General features: G+C 40.2%; 1 protein-coding gene across 2 annotated transcripts in view; it reads left to right on the top strand.

Moving 5' to 3' along the window:
• MCF2 (MCF.2 cell line derived transforming sequence) overlaps positions 1-19,104 on the top strand; it is a 52,219-nt gene extending 33,115 nt beyond the window's left edge. The window contains exons 18-25 of one of the 2 annotated variants that reach the window (XM_034649902.1): positions 3,717-3,809; positions 4,626-4,751; positions 5,425-5,646; positions 11,538-11,630; positions 12,698-12,776; positions 13,336-13,402; positions 16,201-16,310; positions 17,739-19,104. In XM_034649902.1, the coding sequence (XP_034505793.1) occupies positions 3,717-3,809; positions 4,626-4,751; positions 5,425-5,646; positions 11,538-11,630; positions 12,698-12,776; positions 13,336-13,402; positions 16,201-16,310; positions 17,739-17,875 (927 nt within the window). In that variant the 3' untranslated portion in view covers positions 17,876-19,104. Of the gene's footprint in view, positions 1-3,716; positions 3,810-4,625; positions 4,752-5,424; positions 5,647-11,537; positions 11,631-12,697; positions 12,777-13,335; positions 13,407-16,200; positions 16,311-17,738 lie in introns of those variants that run through there. The other variant, XM_011226389.2, reaches the window with a different exon arrangement.
• Positions 19,105-22,401: the final 3,297 nt, after the last annotated feature.

The raw sequence follows: 22,401 nt of genomic DNA, 5'->3' as shown, positions 1-22,401 counted from the left end.
TTCCTGGTTTCACTCACTTGTTTTGTAGAACATATTCTCCAGTAGTTTTGCTGAGAAAGGTTCCTGGTAGGTAAAAGTTTTGAGAGCTTGCATGTGTACAAAAGTCTACCCCAACACTTGATTGCTAGCTTGGCTGGGTATAGAATTCTATGTAAGAAATAATTTTCATCAGAATTTTGAAGGTATTTGCTACGTTGTCTTCTGGCTTCCAGTGTTGCTGTTAAAAAATCTGATGCCATTTTGACTTTTGATCCTTTGTGTGTAACCTATTTTTTGTCCTGTCTCTGAAAGCTTACGGGAACATTTTTATCTTTAGGGTTCTGAAATTTCACAATGCTGTGCCATGACGTTGGCACTATTTTCATCCATTATGTTAGTCTTGTGGTGATCCCTTTGAATTTGGAACCTCTTCTTCAAATTTACCTGGATTTTTTTTCTTTGATTTTTCTCTGCCCAATTTTTTCTATTCTCTCTTTCTGGAATTTCTGTTGTACAGATGTTTGATATCCCCGACCAGTCCTCTAATTCTCTTATCTTTTCTCTCTATTTTCTGGCTCTTTGTCTTGCTCTGTTTTCTGGAATTTGTCTTTCAGTCCTTTTATTGAGGGTTTTGTTTCTGCCATTAAGTTTTTAATTTTGAAGAGCCTCTACCCTTTATTGTTCTCTCAATGTTCTGTTTTTGTTTCATGAATTCAGTATCTTCACTTATCTATGTGAGGGTAATAATAATAGATTTTCCTTCTAAAGATAGTTTTTTCTTGTGTAATTCCTGTTCTCTTTACATTGCTTTTGTGTTTTCTTTTTCTTCATTTTGTTCCTGTCACTGATATTATATACTTTCCTCAAATGTCTAGTGATACTTGTTTGTCCACTTCAGAGTCAGGACTAGAAATAAAAAGCTCATTGGAAGTATCCTGTGCAATATACATTAATTGACCCTGGTTCTCACTGTTGAGTGATTTGTCTCAAGGTGTTTCCTGAGAGGGATCCCCACACCTGTTCCTTTAGAAATTCTTTCTCAGGCTGGTCAGATTCCCCAGTCTGTTACCTGGTGAATAAGGATCTGGTTGTCAGTGTTCTGGTAGCCAAGTTGGGGGGAAAGGCTGAGAGTCTTTAACTTGGTACATAAATATCCAAGCAGTCTCTTGGCTTTCAGTATGGTACGCTGTCTTCAGTTGGATCTGGTATTCCCTAGCTCAAAGGCCTTCCCTTCTACTCTTTTCAGATAAACATCCATTCTTCTGCGATCCAGAGGGAGAGGCAGCCACCCAGTTGTGCATTGTAACATGGCTTTCTGAGAGCCTTCTGTCCCCTCCTTTTTTAAAAATTTACCATTTTAAACATTTTATAAAGATTTATTTATTTATTTATATATTGAGAGAGAGAGGGAGCGTGAGTGTGAGAGCAAGGGGAGGTGCCGAGGGAGAGAGAGAGAATCTCCAGAAGACTCTATACTGAGCACAGAGCCTGATGTGGGGCTCGATCCCATGACCCTGAGATCATGACCTGAATTGAAATCAACAGTTGGATGCTTAACTGACTGAGCTACCCAGGTGTCCCCTTTCTCTCCCTTTTAAAAACACTTTTATGCCCATTTCATTTTTTTGGTAACAGCTTTATTGAGATGTAATGAAAATACCATATAATTCGCCCCTTTCAAACGTGCAATTAAGTAGGTTTACTATATCCCCAATGTTGTGCAACCATTCCTGCAGTCAGTTTAAGAACAATTTCATACTGCACAAAAATACGACCCATACCTTTTAGTAATCACCTTGCAACATTCCTCCAACCCCTATAGCCTTCTGCAATTAGTAAGCTACTTTCTATCTTTCTAGATTTGCCTGTTCTGAACTTTCATATAAATGGAACGAAAATATGTGATCTTTTGTGTTTCACTGATTTCACGTAGCATCATTTTTTGCAGTTCATCCATGTTGTAGCGTGTATCAGTTGTTCATTCCACTGTATGGGTGTCCGACATTCTATTTACCCATTCATCAGTTGATGGTGATTTGGTTCTTTTCCAACTCTTGTGTACAAGTTTTTTTTGTGGACATATATTTTCATTTCTCTTGGCCATATACCTGGGTATGAAATTGCTAGGTCGCTTGGTGACTCTTTTTTTTTTTGGTAACTCTCTTTTTGAAGAACTGTTGGATTGTTTTCCAAAGTTGCTGCACCATTTTACATTCCCACTGGTGGTGTATAAGGGTCCTGATTGCTCCACATTCTCACCAACACTTGTTAGTATCTACTTTTTTATCCTCCCCTGCCCAGTGTCTACTTCTTAAACAGACTTTCAACAACCATATTTTTTTTCAAACGCACCTTCATCTCCCTCTTTCAGGCGTACTTGATGTCTGTAATTCTGGAGTCTTTGTGGAGGGGAAGGGGAAACTGAGTTAGTTGTTCCTTGGCTTTTCCCTATGCCAACCGGAGATTCACTCTTCTCTAGTGTGCTCACTTGCTTACCACTTGTCAGTTTGGCTTTCAGTTTCCATATTTGATTGATGTTTTTTCCTCCTCCATCTTTGTAACTTTGGGTTTTGTCTTGTAAAAATGACTTTTAAAAATCTTTTTAGTTGGCTGGGGCGCCTGGGTGGCGCAGTCATTAAGCGTCTGCCTTCGGCTCAGGGCGTGATCCCAGCATTCTGGGATCGAGCCCCACATCAGGCTCCTCCGCTAGGAGCCTGCTTCTTCCTCTCCCACTCCCCCTGCTTTGTGTTCCCTCTCTCACTGGCTGTCTCTCTGTCGAATAAATAAATAAAATCTTTAAAAAAATAAAAAAAAATAAAATCTTTTTAGTTGGGCTTTATGAGTGAGGAGAGCTAAATGCATGTATCATTCCATCATCTTTAACCATCAGTTGCTAACTGAATTGTTTTTAAAGATTTTTTTTAAGTAATCTCTACACCCAACTTGGGGCTCAAACTCACAATCCTGAGATCAAGAGTCGTATGCTCCACTGACTGAGCCAGCCCAGCGCCCCCTAACTGCTCAAATTAGATTGTAACTTAGTTTTTATCCAGATCCAGAAGCAGGTCCCAGATCTTATACATGTATATCCTCTCCTACTCTCTTTGCGTTCCGTACTTTTTAAATGCACATTTCATCCTAATCGGCCCCATCTTGCCATCGTTACGGACCCTACAGCGTTCCCAGGACCCAAAGTCATGACCCTTATGTTTACCGTGGCGGTGAGCCAGTCATCAGATGAACTATAGCACCAGTTGATGAGGTCTGTATTTTTCCTGTGATATTAAAAAAAACTCCCTCTCATACCCAATTTGATTTATATTTGGTACAGCCTGTTTCTTTTCTGGGCCTTGGCTTGTGGAGCTGAGCCTTTTGTTAATTTTCCTAGATAGATTTTTCAGTCCTGTTTCGTTAGTCATGTTCCTCTCTGGATTCATTGTTTTCTCATCTTTTAAACATTCCACATCAATGCGCATTTTATATAAAAACTTATTAGTGTTTGAAATTTTAGCATTTTCTACCTCTCAAATCCTTGAGATAATGTTCACAGTAGTTTTTTTTTTTTAACCTTTACGGCCTCTTATAATTTCCATATGGTCTATAATAGCGGCTTTCCTGGTAGATTTTCCTCAAGATGTAAGAAACCTGCATGCATTGGGCCTAATCAGTGAACACTTGGCCTTTTCACAGGTGCATGTCTTAATTTAAATTTCTTGATAATTATATTTTAATGACAGGAATGTCAAAGAAAATTAAAACACAGACTTGGTTTGGATTCCTATTTACTCAAACCCGTGCAACGAATCACTAAATATCAGTTACTGTTAAAGGTAATTACGTGAAGCGTTTGTTTCTTTCTTTACTTACTTCTGTGGGTCAGATGTGGCAAAGCCATTAAAAAGGAAGTGGCTGGCGAGGAAGCACTAGGAGCAGGGAGGCCCAGTGTGTGGGAAGGCTGGAGTTAACAGTATGCTCCCTCGCTTCGCTGGGGCAATTCAAGTGCCCGATGCCTAGATGTAAATGGAGACTGTCTAGATCTTTTTAGCTATTTAATTATCCACAAAGTTACATTGATGCATATGTGTAATGAATGCAGAACTTTTACAATCGTTAAGAAGAGCTAACCAAATATTTCTTAGACTTTGTGACTGTATTTCATGTGTGCCTTCTCAGTGAAAACTCCAGATGGCCCACCCCTCGTGTCCTGTGAAAGGGTTACTGAAATGTCCCATTAAGCATAAGCACAATGAGCTTATATTTTTATAATTTTATAATACACGTTCACAACGTTCTATGGTCTGTGCAAAACAAAGAAAACAAACTGTTGCATGTGGAGGGCCAAAAAAGTGTAATTATTTATAAATCAGTCTCTAGTGCGTCCTAATAGCTGCTTTTCTGCAGCTCCAAGAGCACTGAGTGCCCTTTACTTGCTACTGTTTACTCACTCTTCCATTTCTTCCCAAATTTTGACATAGTTGTTAAAATAGAGTATTAATGTGACAAATAGCAAATGAAAGATATTACTCAAAAAAATGACATTGTCTTTGAATTCCTCCTTGAAAGCATGTTAGCCAAAAATGTATTCATTTTCTCCAGCTATTCATATCTGCCTGATATTAAGTTTAATTCTTGACTTCTAATTACAGGAGCTACTGAAATATAGCAAAGACTGCCAAGGGTTTGAACAATTAAAGGAGGCACTTGACACAATGCTGGATTTACTGAAGTCAGTTAATGACTCTATGCATCAGATTGCAATAAACGGCTATATTGTGAGTAAATTTTAATGATCATTGCAGTTTTGTGGGTAAGCATGTTAAGATCTCTTCTTTGTCTCCTGGAACCAAGTGAGAAATAAAAAGGGCAGAAAAATGGAGATCCAAATGTCCGCATTATTATTGACAGTGCTCAATGAAGAACTAGCTTCAGATCAGTAGCCAAATGGATTTGTGATCCTCCCCTTGTCCCTAGAAGTCTACCCGCAACTCCGACCTTGGGATATCCTGCTTGAAGGAACTGCTGCGGTCTTCTAAGGAGATGTAGTGGCCCAGAATTGCTGCTTGCCCTAGTCCAAGATAAATGTGGAAGAAAAAAAATCAAGTCTTTAGAGTAAGCTCTGCCTGGTGGGGATGCTCGCACTGGTAGATGTCAGTCGCCAACCAGGGTTGAGAAGACGGGGAGAGCTACCCTAGTTGAAAGATGTCCGCATGCAGACAGGAAGCCAGGAAAAAGGCGATTTCTTCTGTCTCTTGCTCCCGCCGTCATCCTGTACCTGTGTGACACCGGACATGTGTTCATGTAAACAGTTATGATGAATACAATTTTTAAACCCATACAAATTGTGTTTCGGGGTTTTAGTGGCTCAAGCAGAACAGTATCACGTTGATGGCAGAGCTCTGCACGTAGCTGTGCCTCATACTGATGAGTGTTGATTTTCCTTCGTAGGGAAACTTAAATGAACTGGGCAAGATGATCATGCAGGGCGCGTTCAGTGTTTGGATCGGGCACAGGAAAGGCGCTACAAAAATGAAGGATTTTGCTAGATTCAAACCAATGCAGCGGCATCTCTTCTTATACGAAAAAGCCATCGTTTTTTGTAAGAGGCGTGTTGAAAGTGGAGAAGGCTCTGATAGATACCCGTCATACAGTTTTAAGCACTGTTTGAAAGTAAGACACTTTAAATTGTGTAACATATTATATATATAAGTCTCTCGTGGTTCATTCCCCCCTCTGTTTACCCCCCCTTCATTCTTCCCTTCCTTCCTACCCATCTTCCTATTTCTTATGTTCCATAAATGAGTGAAACCATATGATAATTGTCTTTCTCTGCACCCCCCCCTTTTTTTTTAAATGAAATCTTTTTATTCAGGGATCACTGACATACAACAGTGTGTTCATTTCAGGTGTACCACATAATGATGTGATATTTGCATATATTGCAAAACCATCACCACAGTAAGTCTAGTTAACATCCATCACCACACGTAGTTACAATTTTTTTTCTTGGGATAAGAGCTTTTTAAGATCTATTCTCTTAGCAACTTTCGAATATGCAATAGAGTATTGTTCGTAACGTCACTATGCTGTACATTCCATCTCCAGGACTTCTTTATTTTATAACTGGAAATGAGTACCCTTGAACATCCTTCACCTGCTTCCTCTACCTTGAGCCCACAAAAGCTTAAGGAGAGGTCTTGTGTTGAAATCAGCTAACACAGAACTTTTGAAATAAGAGTGAGGGAGAGCAGAGCCTTATCTGCTTCCTTTCCTCTCTCATTGCCATCCCAGGCAGTCCCCGAGGCGGCTCCCTAGGGTCCTGCAGAGCATGGTATGAAGGTATGGGAAGTGAGCCAGGTTCTCCCATGAGCACTCTCTTACCAATGGTACTGGGTAGCGTTGATGGTCTTGGTAGCAGGGAGCCTTTACTGTGCAATTTAAAAGTAGGTAACTTTTGTGCTTAGCACATTCCCACCTTTCTTTTTGTATCCCTCCTTCATTCCTTAGCCCTTCCCCTCCTGGGTGTCCAAAGCCACCTACAGCTGAATCCTGCCCACATCTTCTTTCCTATGACTTCTCTCCTCTAACCCAAACAACTATCCTTTTGTCCTAATGCTAGTCTGATATTAAGATGAGGTCAGCGTTGTTTGAGGGAGTCACAGGCAATCCAGTGATACTCCCAGCTGGCTTTGACATTTGACAAGAGGAACTTCCAACTCATACAAGCCTGTAGTTGGCGAATTTGATATTTTTTATACTTAGTTAATATGATCTTTCAAGTTTTAAATTGTAAAATCCAGGGGTGCCTGGCTGGCTCCGTCAGTTAAGCGTGACTCTTGATCTCGCGGTTGTGAGTTCAAGCCCCACGTTGGGTATAGAGATTACTTAAAAATAAAATCTTTTAAAAAATAAAGTGTAAGGGGCGCCTGGGTGGCACAGCAGTTAAGCATCTGCCTTCGGCTCAGGACGTGATCCCGGCGTTATGGGATCAAGCCCCACATCAGGCTCCTCCGCTATGAGCCTGCTTCTTCCTCTCCCACTCCTCCTGCTTGTGTTCCCTCTCTTGCTGGCTGTCTCTATCTCTGTCAAATAAATAAATAAAAATCTTTAAAAAAAATAAAAAATAAAAATAAAGTGTGAAAGCCATATAATATTGGTTATAGGAAAATTGGAAAATAGAGAAAAGTATTACCTCGATTCCCCAACCACCATTACTTGAGTCATTTGTTATGAACATGTTCTTTCGTTGTTGGCAGCCGTTGGAGAATTGATGACGTTTTCAGCAGCGATGATAAAGAGGACAAGCAATGCGTCCTGACGAGTTTGTGTCAGGAGTCTGCCAGAGAAGCAGGCCCTGCTTTTGATTCTCCCCTGAAGCTCAGTGGTCCCATGCTGTTCATAACACAATTCCTGCCCAGACTTATGCCTCGGACTTGTTCCTACTGTCGACTTGCCCTGCTGTCATGTTCCCTTAAAACTTGCTGTTTTCACAACAAATGCCCAGTTGCTCCTTTGCTATTAACAACCTACCCTCAAGTCCCCAAAATCTCCATTGGTTCCATTTAATGTCTCTAATAAACATTGACCGAGAACCAAGATTTTTTAGTTGACCTCAGCCAGGGTTTAGATCTCTTGCTGTCTATGTATCTATTTCTGGGGAAGATAGTTGATCTCCATAGGCATGTTGGACCCAAATGCATTTGGTTAACTCTGTATTTGTGGAGTGACCTAGTTGATGCCTGATGTAGGATCTCCGGTGTGTATTGATTTTTTTTTTACCTTTAATTTGTCACAATGATGGGCAACAGAATGTTTCTAAAGTACATTAGAGTAAGGAGGGACTGCTATGAGGGAACCAAGTCATGAGAATTCAAACTATAATGGTTACCGTGGAAACGGTGGGATAGCTGCAAGAAACATTTCGGTGTAAGTTGGACAGATGGGCTTGGTGACTTACTAGATACAGGAAAGAAATAATATCTGACAGTTGAAAGAACGAAAATCAGTCTGATTTTTCTTTGGTTTCCCAATAATGCATTGCATTTTTTTTTTAAAGATTTTATTTACTCGACAGAGAGCAAGTGAGCACGAACGGCAGGGAGAGGGGGTAGCAAAGGGAGAGGGAGACGCAGACTCCACGCTGAGCAGGGAGCCTGACATGGGACTCGATCCCAGGACCCCGAGATCATGACCTGAGGGACCCAGGTGCCCCATGTCCAGCATTTTTAATAAAAAAGATTATTCAGTGATCCCTGCAAAGATTTACGCCAGGTGTACTAGGAAAATGGTGATCCTGCTGACAGGGAAAGATGGAAGTTTGGCGATTTCTTAAGCCTCGCTTTGCTTACCCTCTTGCTTCCTTTACTGTGAGATTCCAGGATTAAGTCCTGGCCAGCAGTACTAGTCAGCGTGTGACATAACCATTAGGCTTACTGGTTTCAGAGTTTTCTCCTTGGTTAGAGAGGATGGATGCAGACTGCTCTCCGCCGCTGAGCCGCTTCCCTGTCCCTTTTAGCGGACTCTTGTCTTGACGTCATCCTATGAGGCTAGAACCCCATGGCCTGATGGTTGCGTGCTATATCTGGAGCCGGCCACTTCCATGCCAAGGAAGGGCCCTAAGGTCACGGTCAGATGCCGAGATTTGAGTTCTTCACATTCCTCACTTCATGCATTTATTATCATCATCCTTTTTCTAAAGTTAATAAACATACACGCAGTGCTCACTATTTGCTAGAAACTGTCCTAAGTGTTTATAAATAACAATGCTAGCTCATGTAACGCACACAGCAACTTTATAGGAAGTAGGAACGATTATTAACCCCATTTTGAAGATGGGAAAACCAAGTTCCAGAGAAGTGAGTAATTTGTCCAAGAGCACATAGCTAGTCAGTTCCGCAGCGCAGATTCAAACGCAGGCAGATGGTTCTAGAGTCCATGCTTCATTACTGCACCATGCTGGAAGGCCTTGTGTTTTATGCATTTCTTCTTTTATTCCTTCCTTCATTCCTTATTCTCCACACTTAACTTCCTCTCTACCCCTTTAGCAACCATTCTGATTTATTTGCTGTATGTCCTTCAGCTTGTGTGTTTTTGTTAAATGCATATTCATGTTCTGTGCACATCCAGTTTAATTTTCATAAATTGTATTCCGTTATAGTCCTCTTTCTCTTTCTACTCTTGTCTCAGAAACTGTTCTTAAGATACAGCCACGTTACTGGTGTATACCCAGTATCTTGCTTCTAACTGCTTCGTAGCACATAAGTTTAGCTGTATTTTTTGTTAATGTAATTCAAGATCAATTTTTAAAATTATACTAACCGAAGAAGTAAATAAACTCTATTCCAGAGATATAAATACAAGTCTTAAGATTGGTAGTTGTTGGTCATAATTGCAGAGTTCGTGACCCACCAGGTGACTTTTAACAAGGTGTTTGACATCTTTACACTACCTTGAGGACAAAAACTTAGGTTTAAAAGTTGCAGCCCTCAACCCTTGACACACTGTGATGTCTTCAGATCAAATGCTTTATGAGAAAGCATTTATATTCATAGCTATCAGGAATATCAATGAAAATGTGAAAGATAAGGCAGAGGCCACAATTAGGATGTGACTATAGAATCAACCTTGTTATCTTGTTATTTTATTATATTCTAATATGTATTATATTCTATATTATGTAACTATACTCATATAGTTGGACCTTTAACTGCCTCTAGATTCTAAAACTGAGTGAATTTCATGGTATAGTGAACAATTCATGGTATAATAACATTTAATAACATTTACAAGCCTTTCAATAAAACCTTTATAGTTTGTTATTTGAGAAAATATATACAGCCCCAAAATACAATTGGATTGTATTCCAGTGGAAGAAGTAAGTGAATTGTTTGGAACTCAGGACAATATTGCCTGATAGACATTATGGTTAGATTTCCAGGGTAACTCAAAAAAGCTCATTTAAAAAAAAATGTTTTTTAAGATTTTATTTATTTATTTGGCAGAGAGAGAGACAGCCAGCGAGAGAAGGAACACAAGCATGGGGAGTGGGAGAGGAAGAAGCAGGCTCCCAGCGGAGCAGGGAGCCCGAGCAGGGAGCCCCATGTGGGGCTCGATCCCAGGACTCTGGAATCACGCCCTGGGCCGAAGGCTGACGCTTAACGACTGAGCCACCCAGGCGCCCCCCAAAAAGCTCATTTAATCTATAACGATGTGCTATATGTATACAATGAAAAATCACAAAACTATTTTGCAATTCAAATAAGGGAAAGTTTAGAAAGCAAACTCATATACTTAAAAAAACCTCATTATATGATCTAGACATTTAATGCAAGCTATGTAATCCCTTAATCAACTCTGTGAAGTAGATATTCTTCCCATTTTATAATTGAGAAAACTGTAGTTCAGAAAGGTTAAGCACTTTGCACCAGAACACAGAGCTCGTAATGGTCGGTGATGAAGTTCCAATGCAGGCCTCTCAGACTCCAGAGCCCCGCATCCTATGCAGCTTACGCTATCCAGAGACATTATGTGTTGAAATGCAATTGAAATAGAGATTGAACATGAGATTATTATTTATCTTAAATCCTGATGCGTGAGCAAAAGTAGGTTTAGCTAGAGCGATTGAGTAGGAATATGAAGATATTTTTGGAGGTTCTGGAAGTCACTGCTGACTGCATTCAGAGACTCTTGTATGTATAGGTCGTATTTCATTTCTAAGCACAACCCCTTTTCTTTCCCTTTGGTATGTGATCTCACTAGCAGTACTTTCAATGCTTATCAGCTCTTGTTAGGGCCGTGTGGGGGACTTGTAAACGGAACAGAGAGTGAGATATTCCTTTAGATAATTCGACTGGAATTGAACAAAAAGAGGAGGCACAGGATGAAAGAAAATGGAAGAGTTTGTGCTCTGCACAATCACACGCAGAAGAAAAATCATGATAAGGAAGGGATATTGCCTATAAAAATTTCACTGGCTACAAGAAGATCTCACTTTCCTATGAGAGATCATTTGTTTTCTAGAGAAGCTGAGAGGTTGGTAGAAATAGAGGAGAGCCTTGCGTACCCAGCTGGTTTTCCCTCACTCCATAAATTGGATGTTTATCACTTATAAAACTTCTATACAGATAAATAATGATCTGTAAGATAAACTTATCTGACAAATGATTTTTAAAATTAACCATTTAACTTAATTTTAGATGAGCTCTTTTATTGATGTTTAATTACTTTTAGTCCTGTGTTTGACACGATAATTTGTTTTAATCGTGCGCAGTTAATTTATAGTAGGATTCAGTCTTGGGGGACTAGTTGGATGTTCAGATTTATGGCATTTGTTTCAATCAGTGGAACGGAACATGTAATCTATGCTATAAGTGCATGGTTCAGCGAAAATGTTTAAATAGTCAGGGCTGTGATTGTATTTGTCATTTCATATTCTTGAATATAAAATGTGTATTTTGCCAAATGAGACATTCTGGTTCACTTAGAAGATGATGGGGGTAGATTTAATGTAATTTCATATTCCAAGTAAAACGCTCATGACAATTTTGACCAAAATATTATAGATGGATGAAGTTGGTGTCACCGAATACGTAAAAGGAGATAACCGCAAGTTTGAAATCTGGTATGCTGGCAAGGAAGAAGTTTATATTGTCCAGGTTGGTCATTGAAATATTATTCTAGAAACCATTACCTCCATTAAGACACAAAAGTCTGAATTTGCAAACAAAAACAATGTTGGGTACATTATAAAAGTTCTCATTCCTTTCATCTAGGTCACTTAACGATTATTTAATATTCTTTGTGATGCAGTTACACAGTTTTACAACTACACCAGGATACTTACCGACTCTAACTGATCGCCAAGAACATGGCAGGTGCTTCTCTGTCCCCGTCAGGTTTCTAGAGTTACCGACTGAGAATGGTTCTGAGTTCCTCTTGTGCTTGGCATTCTGATTGCAGAACACAGGGATGGGACAGTTCATATTTGATCATTGTCTCCAAAAAATATGCTTAAGAGTACACTTATCACGATGCAAAAAATAAAAATATGCTTAAAGTCCTGGCCTGATGGGCTGTGAGGTCCAATCTGTTTCAGGGAGGGGGAGAGGAATGAGAAAATTTCAAGAGGGATGCTGTCATCTCAATAAGTATTGGTATCCTGACTTGTGACAGGCAAATGTGCTGCTCTCTGTCAAAAATGCTCAGTGTTTTTTCTTTGTTTTAATTCTGTATTAGGTGATTAGAATCCATAGAAATACATTTTCTTGGCTTGATTTAGATAGAAGACTTCTTGCTATCCTTCTACAAACTTGTAAGTTATCAAGATTGCAGCACATTATCTTTTCGGAAACAGGAGAACTTGTTTTATTTTACCAAAATTAAACATAAAAGCATTTATAGTTTTAAAAAGACCCCCCCAATAAAATAAATACAAAATATAAAAACCCTTCTACAAAGAAAAAAGAAGTTAGATTATATTTCACTTTTTCTCTGAACATTATTTTTTAAGGGCAGTCTCAAAATGGTTTTGACTATTATTTCATCTAACTGATGGCTACTTACTTGCTTCTTAGGAGTTTTAAAAAGCAAAATGGTAGAGTTTGAATATGGTGGTTTAAGATATAGGTCATGCTTGATATATGTAGTGATGTTTGTTTTATTATAAAGGTTCTTTTTCAAAGGAAACATGTCCTCTTCTCCCTCCCCCCTTTAAAATCCTTAGGCTCCAAACGTAGATGTGAAGATGACATGGTTAAAAGAAATAAGAAGTATTTTGCTGAAGCAACAGGAACTTATGACAGGTAACCTCAGAATAAGTACAGTGATAGCTCGTTAACTCGGGTTTTGTGATAATTGATTGGTACAGGGAATGGGGCTGATATTTACTTTAGACTATAACAAAAGTGTTTGTTAAACTAATTTGAAGAAGATCAAGATTCGAGGGGTTGTTTAAACTATTTTGGAGAATGAACTTTACACCAGAAAGTGAACTCTGGTGCTTGCAAAGCAGTTGCAAAGTAAAACAGCGAACAAACTGTTAAATTAATTCTAAGTCCTTCTCGTGAGTCAACTCTACCGAAGGCCTCAAGGAATCAGTGCTTGGTAGTGCTGGCATGGTGATGGTTATAGTCATGAGCTTGAATTTCCTGATAAAATATTACACAGTCTAGTCCTTTTCCATATTTGAAATCCAGACCGGGCTTTCCTCTGGTTATTTCAAGTCCGCTAAGGTTAACTCTAATGGGAATGGTGTGTATGTGTGTGTGCGTGCGTGCACTTGCTCACGTGAAGGATGTTGATTTCCAAGGAAGAAGCATGGCTTCTCAGTGATGCTTCCATAAGCTTTGTTTTATTTCACAGTTAAAAAACGAAAGCAGCATAATCCATTAACAGAACAGGATCAGCTTTCTTCTCAGCGGAATGATGAGTAAGTGATTATTCTTTAAGAAATATCACGCCTGCAATCTTCTGCTTCCCGTATGTACAGGAGACAGCGTCCTTAGCAAGTAGTTCAGACACAGATTACCCTCCCTTTTAGCAGTAACTCATCAGATTCCTTAAATGCATCATCTTCTCAGCTCTATCCTTACACCTGGAGCCTGGTAGTCCTTAATCATTATTCCATTGTTCCCCTTGATGTTAAAAATAATATGAGAGTTTGGGCTAATTTTTTTTAAAGATTTTATTTATTTATTTGACAGAGATAGAGACAGCCAGCGAGAGAGGGAACACAAGCAGGGGGCGTGGGAGAGGAAGAAGCAGGCTCATAGCGGAGGAGCCTGATGTAGGGCTCGATCCCATAACACCAGGATCACGCCCTGAGCCGAAGGCAGACGCTTAACTGCTGTGCCACCCAGGGGCCCCGGGCTAATTTTTAAACATGATCACAAATGCTTTGTTCTTGGTGTATCCTGGGAGGGAGGGGCGTGTAGGTGAAAAGTGGCTGCACTCATGGTTTTCTCTTCAAAATATTTTTGGTCACCTTCCATCTGATTGGAGAAAGAGAGTGGTAAGAATGATGAAGTACTGGCAGTCACTGCTGGCCCCACAGTGGATGGAGACTGCTGGCTGGCAACTTGGCCTCTCTTTCTATGTGGTCAGAGAGGAGGGATGGATCCTGGGAGGGCACTGTGCCTGCATGCAACCATGAAGTCTTTGAGGAAGGTAGCAGTCCTAAAGGATAGCACTGCTGCTGGTTTAGAGATGTCTTCATATTCTGCCTCTAGGAATCCTAAAAGGCGGAGTTGCCCATGGAACAAGTGCATGTATGTGGAAAGAATCCCCACACTGATTGCACAGCCTTTGTACAGAAATTCACCATGTAGCATCTGCGTGATACAGGGATCACTGAATGGTTTCTTAAAAATAATTTTTTAAATATTTTTTTTCTGAGAGGGAGAGAGGTAGGAAGAAGGAGGGGGTGGGAGAGAGGGAGAGGGAGTGAGGGAGAGAGAGCCTTAAGCAGACTCCACACTGAATGCAGAGCCTGACACGGGGCTCAATCTCACAACCCTGAGATCATGACCTGAGCCGAAATCAAGAATCAGATGCTTAACCATCTGAGCTACCCAGGTGCCCCCCCAAATTCTCTTTCTTTAAAAAAAAATTAAAGGGGTACCTAGGTGGCTCAGTCAGTTAAGTGTCTGCCTTTGGCTCAGGTCATGATCCTGGGGTCTTGGGATTGAGCCCTGCATCAGGTTCCCTGCTCAGCAAGGAGTCTGCTTCTCCCTCTCTCGCTGCTCCTACCCCCAGCTTGTGTTCTCTCTCTCTCGCTTAAATAAGTAAAATCTTCTAAAAAATTTAAAATAAAATAAAAATGCTCTTTTTCTCCTTGCTGCATATTATCTTTCAGAGGTAGCTAAAAATCAGGATCAAAGTGTGCTGGTTCATCTGAGGCTCTAGGAAGATCATTTAAAAGTCACAGTGGAAGTCTATCTTCTAGAGTCACAATACTCAATTTTTTGTCATAAATTACGGAAGGAAAGTCTTTAGATTTCATATAGTAATGGACTTTACAGTAGGTGCTGCAGTCCAATAGTATTAATCAGATTAAGTTTCAGCATCATTTATATACACCTTACCTAATTCACTGAGGTTAAAAGATCATACAGCAAGCAACAGGGATTTTTTATATATATATATATAGCTTTCTGACTTTCCCTTCAAGAATCTCTTCTGTTCTTCAGCCCATATGGCTCAGATGATCAATCATACTATTTTTTTTTAAAGATTTTATTTATTTATTTGACAGAGAGACAGCCAGCAAGAGAGGGAACACAAACAGGGGGAGTGGGAGAGGAAGAAGCAGGCTCACAGCGGAGCAGGGAGCCCAATGCAGGGCTCGATCCCAGAACACCGGGATCAGGCCCTGAGCCAAAGGCAGACACTTAACGACTGAGCCACCCAGGCGCCCCGACCAATCAGACTATTATCTTCTCCTAGTTCAGGAATGGACATGTAGACCAACCTAGGCCATGATGGGCATCTCCACAACTTTTATCGGAGCTATCAGGAAGGAGGTTTTGTCCTTTGAAATGAAAAGTTCTATTTAAGCCTCTGAGCTTTTTCTCCTTCCACATGTGACTGGGGAAAACAGGGCAGCAGGGATGGGAACCTACACAGAGGGAGAACAATGATGAAATAGATTTCTGATGACATTATTTAAGCATCTGGATCTCTATGTGTTCAGCCTTAATCCTTAGATTTTCAGTTACACGAACCAATAAATTCCTCTTTTTATGGGATTTTTTTGTTTACATTTTTCCAACTGTATTGAATTAGAGTTGACACTTAAAATTTGTATATATTTAAAGAGTAAAACTTGATTTGATATACATATGCATTGTGAATTATTAATCCCAACCATCCTTGTGTGTGTGTCTGGTGAGACCACTTAAGATCTAGCTCTTAGCAGGTTTCAAGTATATAATACAGCACACAATAGGAATTTTAAACAATATACCTGCTGTGGGTCCAGAAGGCAGTCATTTTTTCCTTGCATATTAGAGAGAGACCTTGCTGGCTTGAATCCTAGAATTTAAGCTTTTGTTATATTGTGAACTATCATTCTAGAGATGTAAATTAAGGGGGAAATCAGCTCAGGCTTGAATGATTCTCAGAGGACGTTCTTAACACACGGTATCAGTGGGAAAAAAATACCATCTTTAGTGTCTTGTTATTCTTAAACCGGATAAAAGACTTATTTTTACACCTTTTCTATCTCAGAAGGCAGCACGGATCTTTCCTGGGTGCCGAGGAAGCGGAACCGGAACGCAGTGGCGCTATGGCAGACGTCCGGGAGGCAGTCGCGTCGGTCCCGGCTGAAGCTAACACAGGTATGCGTCGCCGCCCTAGCGAGGCTCGGCTCATGGCTCTGCACGTTGTTTTCTGCCATTGTGAGGTCGGAAAACCTACCTCTCTTACCTTTGTATAAAGAAACCAGAGTTCAGCCATTTTTATAAAGCCCTTTGGTTTTCCACGCACCAGATACCCTGGTGGGCACTGCAGGTGGGTGCTTGTCCAGTAGCGTGGGCATCACAAGGGAACTTGTAAGGAAGGCAGATTCTCTGGGTCTGCCCCAGACCTTCTGAGAAAGAAGCTCTGGGAGTGAGACCCAGCCATTTGTGAGTTCACATGTTTTCCACGTGATTCTTTCTGATGCATGCTCAAGTGTGGGAACCCCTGCTGCGTAGTACAGAGATGAGTAAGACACATGCACCATAGCTGTCCCAAATAGAGAGGAGTCACTTACAGCTGGAGCATTTGTTTTTCTTTTGCACCTTATATCATTCAAGCTGATTTCAAACAAGGTGTTTAATTCAACAAATAGAACACAGCCCAGGTGCCAGGAACTGTGCAGAGCTTTCGCATACAGTCTAATTAAGAGACACTCAGCTGCCATCCCTACAAAGCCAGGAGGGTAGAAAGAGAATTCAACAAGCAATTTAAAATTAAATGTGATAAGTGTTACAACGGGGAAGTGCAAGGTGCCGTAGAGGCACCCGGCAGGATCACCTGCACAGCCCAGGTTCTCTACTAGTTGAAGAGAAACAAGTAATGACAATCTTGTTCAACTGAAAGGCACTTCCCTCAGGTCATCTGTGCGGTGGCCCCCTGAGCAGTCAGAAGAGAGCCTGGTACCAGTCCCTTCATTCGACAGATGAGGAAACCAAGTCAGAAAAACTTGACATGACTTTTCCAAGACAACAGGAATAGTTTAGTGTGGCCAAGATGAGATTCTGTTAATTCTCTGCCTATGTTAGATTGCTTAATCTGTACCAATTCAATATATTTTATGAATTAAGCTCCTCTTACACATAAGGCTCTTAGAGAACATACAATGGTCTCGGCCTAATAAGAGAGATAAGACAAGTCAAAAATATTACTAGGTAGGATGTTCTAAGTGCTATTTGAGTAGGACCAATAAAAATATCCTAGAAAAAATTTAGGGAAGTGATTATTTTATGTAAGAAAGCATAAATATTCTCTGGAATATTGTTTAACTTACTATTTTTAATAACTGCCCCACCAACTCCAACTCGAAACCATCCTAAAAAGTAAAAGGAGCATATGACATTCCAGGCCCTTTCTGAAATATCAGAAATTCTAAAATAGTACAGGCTACTCAGAGGTTTTATTATATAAAGATATTCTTCTTGGACCATTGAAGGTGACAGCCTTGATTATTACAGTTAATTTTACTTCTCTCCCTGTGTTGGACCAGCACCATTAAATAACCACTCCCTTCCATGTTTTTCTTATAGTTTGGACCCAGATGTCCTCACCTGCAGAAATCTCTGAAGACCCCACGGAATGGTCAAGCAACTATTTCTACACTTCTTACGATGACAATGAAGAAGAAGAAAGGCCCTTAATGGTTGGTGATGGCGTATTCAAATAAATAAATAAAAACTCTCGGGGCAGTATTACTGACGCAGTAGGCAGGCACGTGGGGGCAATCTTCTGTCCGTGTCCTTGAGGTCATTAGGTAGATTTCACTGCCAAAAGATTTGAAACCTGTCCTATCACGGACATTCAGTAGTAAGCGCTTCTGTCTGCAAGAACTGGTCTGAGCTATACGTGGCGCTCCCACTGAAGTTGATGGGACAAATGGTCCATCATTTCAGTCTCTGTACATCGACCAGTTTTATCTTTACTTGAACTTCACCACTGTGTTTTCAATCTAAGCATGGGAGATAAAATCAGAGAAGAAAGGAGAGTCAGATATACTTTAAAAATCAGCTTAGATTCCACCTTGGCAGATCTAGGGAATAAACTTTACACAGATGAAACTACTTGATAACATCTGGGGAATATATTTTCGTGGGCTGCCGGAACACGTGTTAAGGATACCAAATCAGCATAACGGAGCAAGGGAGCGCCGCGTAAAACTAAATGAGTTTGCGTTAGAGTAAAAGTAACTGATAGAAGACGTAGTGTGCAGTAGATTACTGTGGGGTGGGTTAGGACCGTTGAGGGTATACCTACAATTTCCTGAAGTCAGCAGCCCGGAGGGTGGGAGTGCCGCTTGGGAGTGGACTGCTTCGTGGTGCCCTTCAGAGGAACACATTCAGTTTGGCAGTTCTAACGTCGGGGGAAGGGAGTAGTGGCGCGGAGAGCCACAAAGCTGCGGAGCGTCAACTCTGGGATGCTTTCTTTAAAAAAGTAACAGAATATTCTTTCTCTTAATAATACAGTGACCGTAACACATATGTGTACGGTAGTTTCTCTCATGAATTCTATCTGAGGATGGGCGAGGCCGTTGTTCCGATGTAAGCAGAAAATCAGAGGAAGCCAGTTTGGGTTTAAATGTTTTCTGCCAGGTCTTGAGTCAGCGTGTTCCCAGCTCCGGTGTCAGAAAATGGAGCAAATATGTATGCAGTATTGTAGATTACTTTAATCCTCGCAGACGGGAATGTAGAAAACCCCATAAGCTCTCTCTTCTCGCCATCATTCCCTGACTTGTGCTACTAAAGAAAACATACAAAAGAGCAATACAGTGCGTTCTAGATCCTATCACCCCTACCAGCCGCCCCCCCCAGAATATCCCCAAAACCAAAAAGCAAAACAGGTTGGAAGGAGCTGCTCTCTTAGCCTCACTTTGTCAAGTCAAAAACTAAGAAAGAATGGGTGCTGCCTTCCTTGGAAAGGCCTGTGTCAGAGACGGCTCCTAATTCCATGAAGCTACTCTATGAAATGGCCCATTTACTAAAAATACTGCTCAGAAGACGTTTAAGCCCAAGTGATGTGGATATTGTTTTCAGGTTAACTCCTTTGCATGTGCACAGATTCGATGCCACATAATTCTTTCATTTTAAAGATTGTTAGCTATGGTACTCTTTTTTAAATTCATGTAATCAATGTGTAAGATACTGTGCTAGAAAAATCCTCATCTCAGAATACTTTTGGACTTGGGGCGCCTGGCCGGCTCAGTTGGGGAAGCACGTGACTCTTGATCTCAGGGTTGTGAGTTTGAGCCCCACATTGGGTGTAGAGATGACTTAAAAATAAAATCTTTTAAAAAAAGAATATTTTTGGACTTGAAAATTTTATTTTTTCTCTCTCTACTTTGTAACGAAGTGCAATTGGTGTGCCTTGGATAATTTAACTTATTAATGAATCAAGTTCAAATTATAGCTGCCAAAAGATTAAGGCCAAGTAAAGCACAACAGTATGGTTGAGTATGTTTTTATTGGACCTAGAACTTTCGTGCTTATTATTTTTACCTGTGCAAAATGATACAAATCTCAGAAATCCTTTTGAGGGCATTAGTGGGTCTTTGTTCAGGGCCGCTGCCTTTCATATGTGCCTAGATGAATTTTCCATGAACGTAGTTTACAAATAACAGTATTTAAAAATTATTTTCATGCCGGGCTTTTTCTGAGTTTTTGCTTATAATTCATATAATAAGTTAAATTAGTCATGGTCTGTTATATTTTGTGTAATTCTCTTTTTTGCAAATAAAAATGAATTCTTCAAGTTCAAGAAACACACGTCCCGCTCTGTGTTTGCTCGTTCCTGCCCAAGCTGCTGTAGCCACCACTGTTAACCACTGAAGTAAAAAGTGCGTTCTGCACATCACAGAACATGTAGTTATGCACGTTGTTGTACAATCACATTGGTAATGTAATTTTTCAAAACAACCTTCCAGTCTCCAGGCAAATACAAAGCCCTAGCAGATTGTAGGAAGAGGGGCCCAGAAGACCTCCTGATTAGAAATGGAGATGTCATTCAGTTTCTCCATGAAGATGCTGAAGGTCAATGGTAGGTGTGTTCTCAGTGCTTATGGTGACCTCCGCCGGGGGCACACAGATATCTAATCAGATGTTCTGCTTTACATGTATCTTTGTTATACAGCCTCAAGAAGCAGAAATATCACATTTCTTATCAGTGTTTCATTTTCATTGCTTCAGCTATGCCTATATAGCTCACTGAAAGGAATGTTAACCTTTGGTGAGTGAAAAATGCTTTGAAAGAATGAAATGCTACGAGTCTGCATGCTCTTTGTGGGTTACCTTTGGCTCAGACATTTCAGCTGATAGATCTGGCTTGGTAATGGCTACAGTTCATACTACATTCGGTCACTTAAGTCAGTCATGAATTCATCACATTTTTAATGAATGCCCACTATGTGCCAGGAACCATGCTTTGCTACTCTATAACATAGCCACCCTTCTCTTTATCAATTCAAATATTGACTTCTTAGTCTCACCATTCTATTCTGATGCATTCGACTGCATACAGCACCAATTGCAAAGATGGTTCTGCCAAGTGTACTGTGTAAATACAGAGAACCCAGAGCAGGAAAGAAATACTGTTTGGAAGGGCACTGGATGAAGCTTCCATAAATCTTTTGGAACTTTTATGTGAAATAGTTCTGTCTCTGTTGTGTCAATAACTTGAACTGAAATGCTACATTGACTGTGTACTTTGACCCTAAAGGCGGAAGAGTACACACGTGGGTGAGAAGTAATGACGGATCATTAAAGTAATAACCATTTTTGCTAGTAACCTAAGTCCTTTGTAGGCTACTCAAAGGACTCAAGCACAAGGTCATGAAGGTCGTTGAATACATGCAATAGCTTTGTGAAAATTTGAACTGCAATGCGATGTATTTGTTTTTTACTACCTTACATTACCATTGTTGGCTCCTAATTCCTTTATTATTTAGGTTGGTGAAAAATCTAAACAGAAGAAAAGAAGGTCTGATTCCAGGGAACGCTGCACAGATTTTAATCAGTGACTATAGGTTTCGGAATGCCAAAGTGACAGGTATGATATGAACAGACTGTATTCTATCTGTTTAAAGGCTAAAACTTTTAAAGCTCTACCAAGGATGCAGTTGAACCTCTCTGCACTTAGAAACAGAGCTGCAAGCCTGTTACGTTTGCTGGGATTGAATTTGTTCCTGTAACGGTTTTAAATTAACGAAGAAAAAATTTTAAAACATGTTAAACTTTTCCCTACATGGTTGATAGGTATGGAAGAGAGTTTCAGATACTGTGGTGTCCTGTAAGAGATCCTTCAGAGCTAAATACTGATGATATGCTTTTAAGGTACCGGCCTTAATGTCTAAGAATGCTTTGCCAGTGTGTTTCCACCCAGTTCTAAGAGCACATTATTTCCTTATGGTAGCTTTCAGCTATGCACACGCACATGTGTGCGTGCACACACCTGTGTCTATGTCCAAGGCTTAATGTATGAAGGTAGTATGAAGCAATGAGTGCTAACCTGATATTCCTTTCTACAAACTCAAACCTTAATACAGAAAATTTCTGGATTTTAAAATAAACCAGTATTCTTGTACATTTCCCCCCTAAGTAATACTGAACTATCTATAAAGAGGTATCACAAAAAACAAAAACAAACAGACTTTTTTGTGAACAAGATTATTATCATGTGCACGTACTTCCTTTGAATTCCTAGTTTTGGACTTGTATTAGAAGTCTGGGTAATGGTACACTGGGTTGAAATGAATCTGATACACCGGGAGTGACTTTTTTGGTTCTGAATTTCATTTATGACATGAAACAAAATCTACAGGTGACAGGGCTCAATATAAATATCCAGACATATGGGAGCCCCACAAATAGGGTCACTTCTTATTTGTTTTTTTTCTTTTTAGGTGATCTAAATCTGGATCGCCTTTCAGAGTTTTTCTGTACCAGTTGTTGAATTATTATTACTATTTTTTAAGTAGGTTCCACGCGCGGTGTGGAGCCCAATGTGGGGCTTGAACTCATGACCCTGAAATCAAGACCTGAGCTGAGACAAAAGTTGGACGCTTTATCGACTGAGCCACCCAGGCACCCCAGTTGTTGAATTATATGGATAATTATTGAATTGCTGAATTATTTAAATAATTAGTAATCAGAAGAATCTGACATATCTGAACTAATTGACATTTACTTAAAACCTACACCCAAC

Source organism: Ailuropoda melanoleuca, chromosome X (genome assembly GCF_002007445.2).
Source record: "Ailuropoda melanoleuca isolate Jingjing chromosome X, ASM200744v2, whole genome shotgun sequence".
NCBI classification, from domain to species: Eukaryota; Metazoa; Chordata; class Mammalia; order Carnivora; family Ursidae; genus Ailuropoda; species Ailuropoda melanoleuca.
Note: the sequence above shows the minus strand (reverse complement) of the source record. Positions and strands in the feature narration are given on the sequence as shown.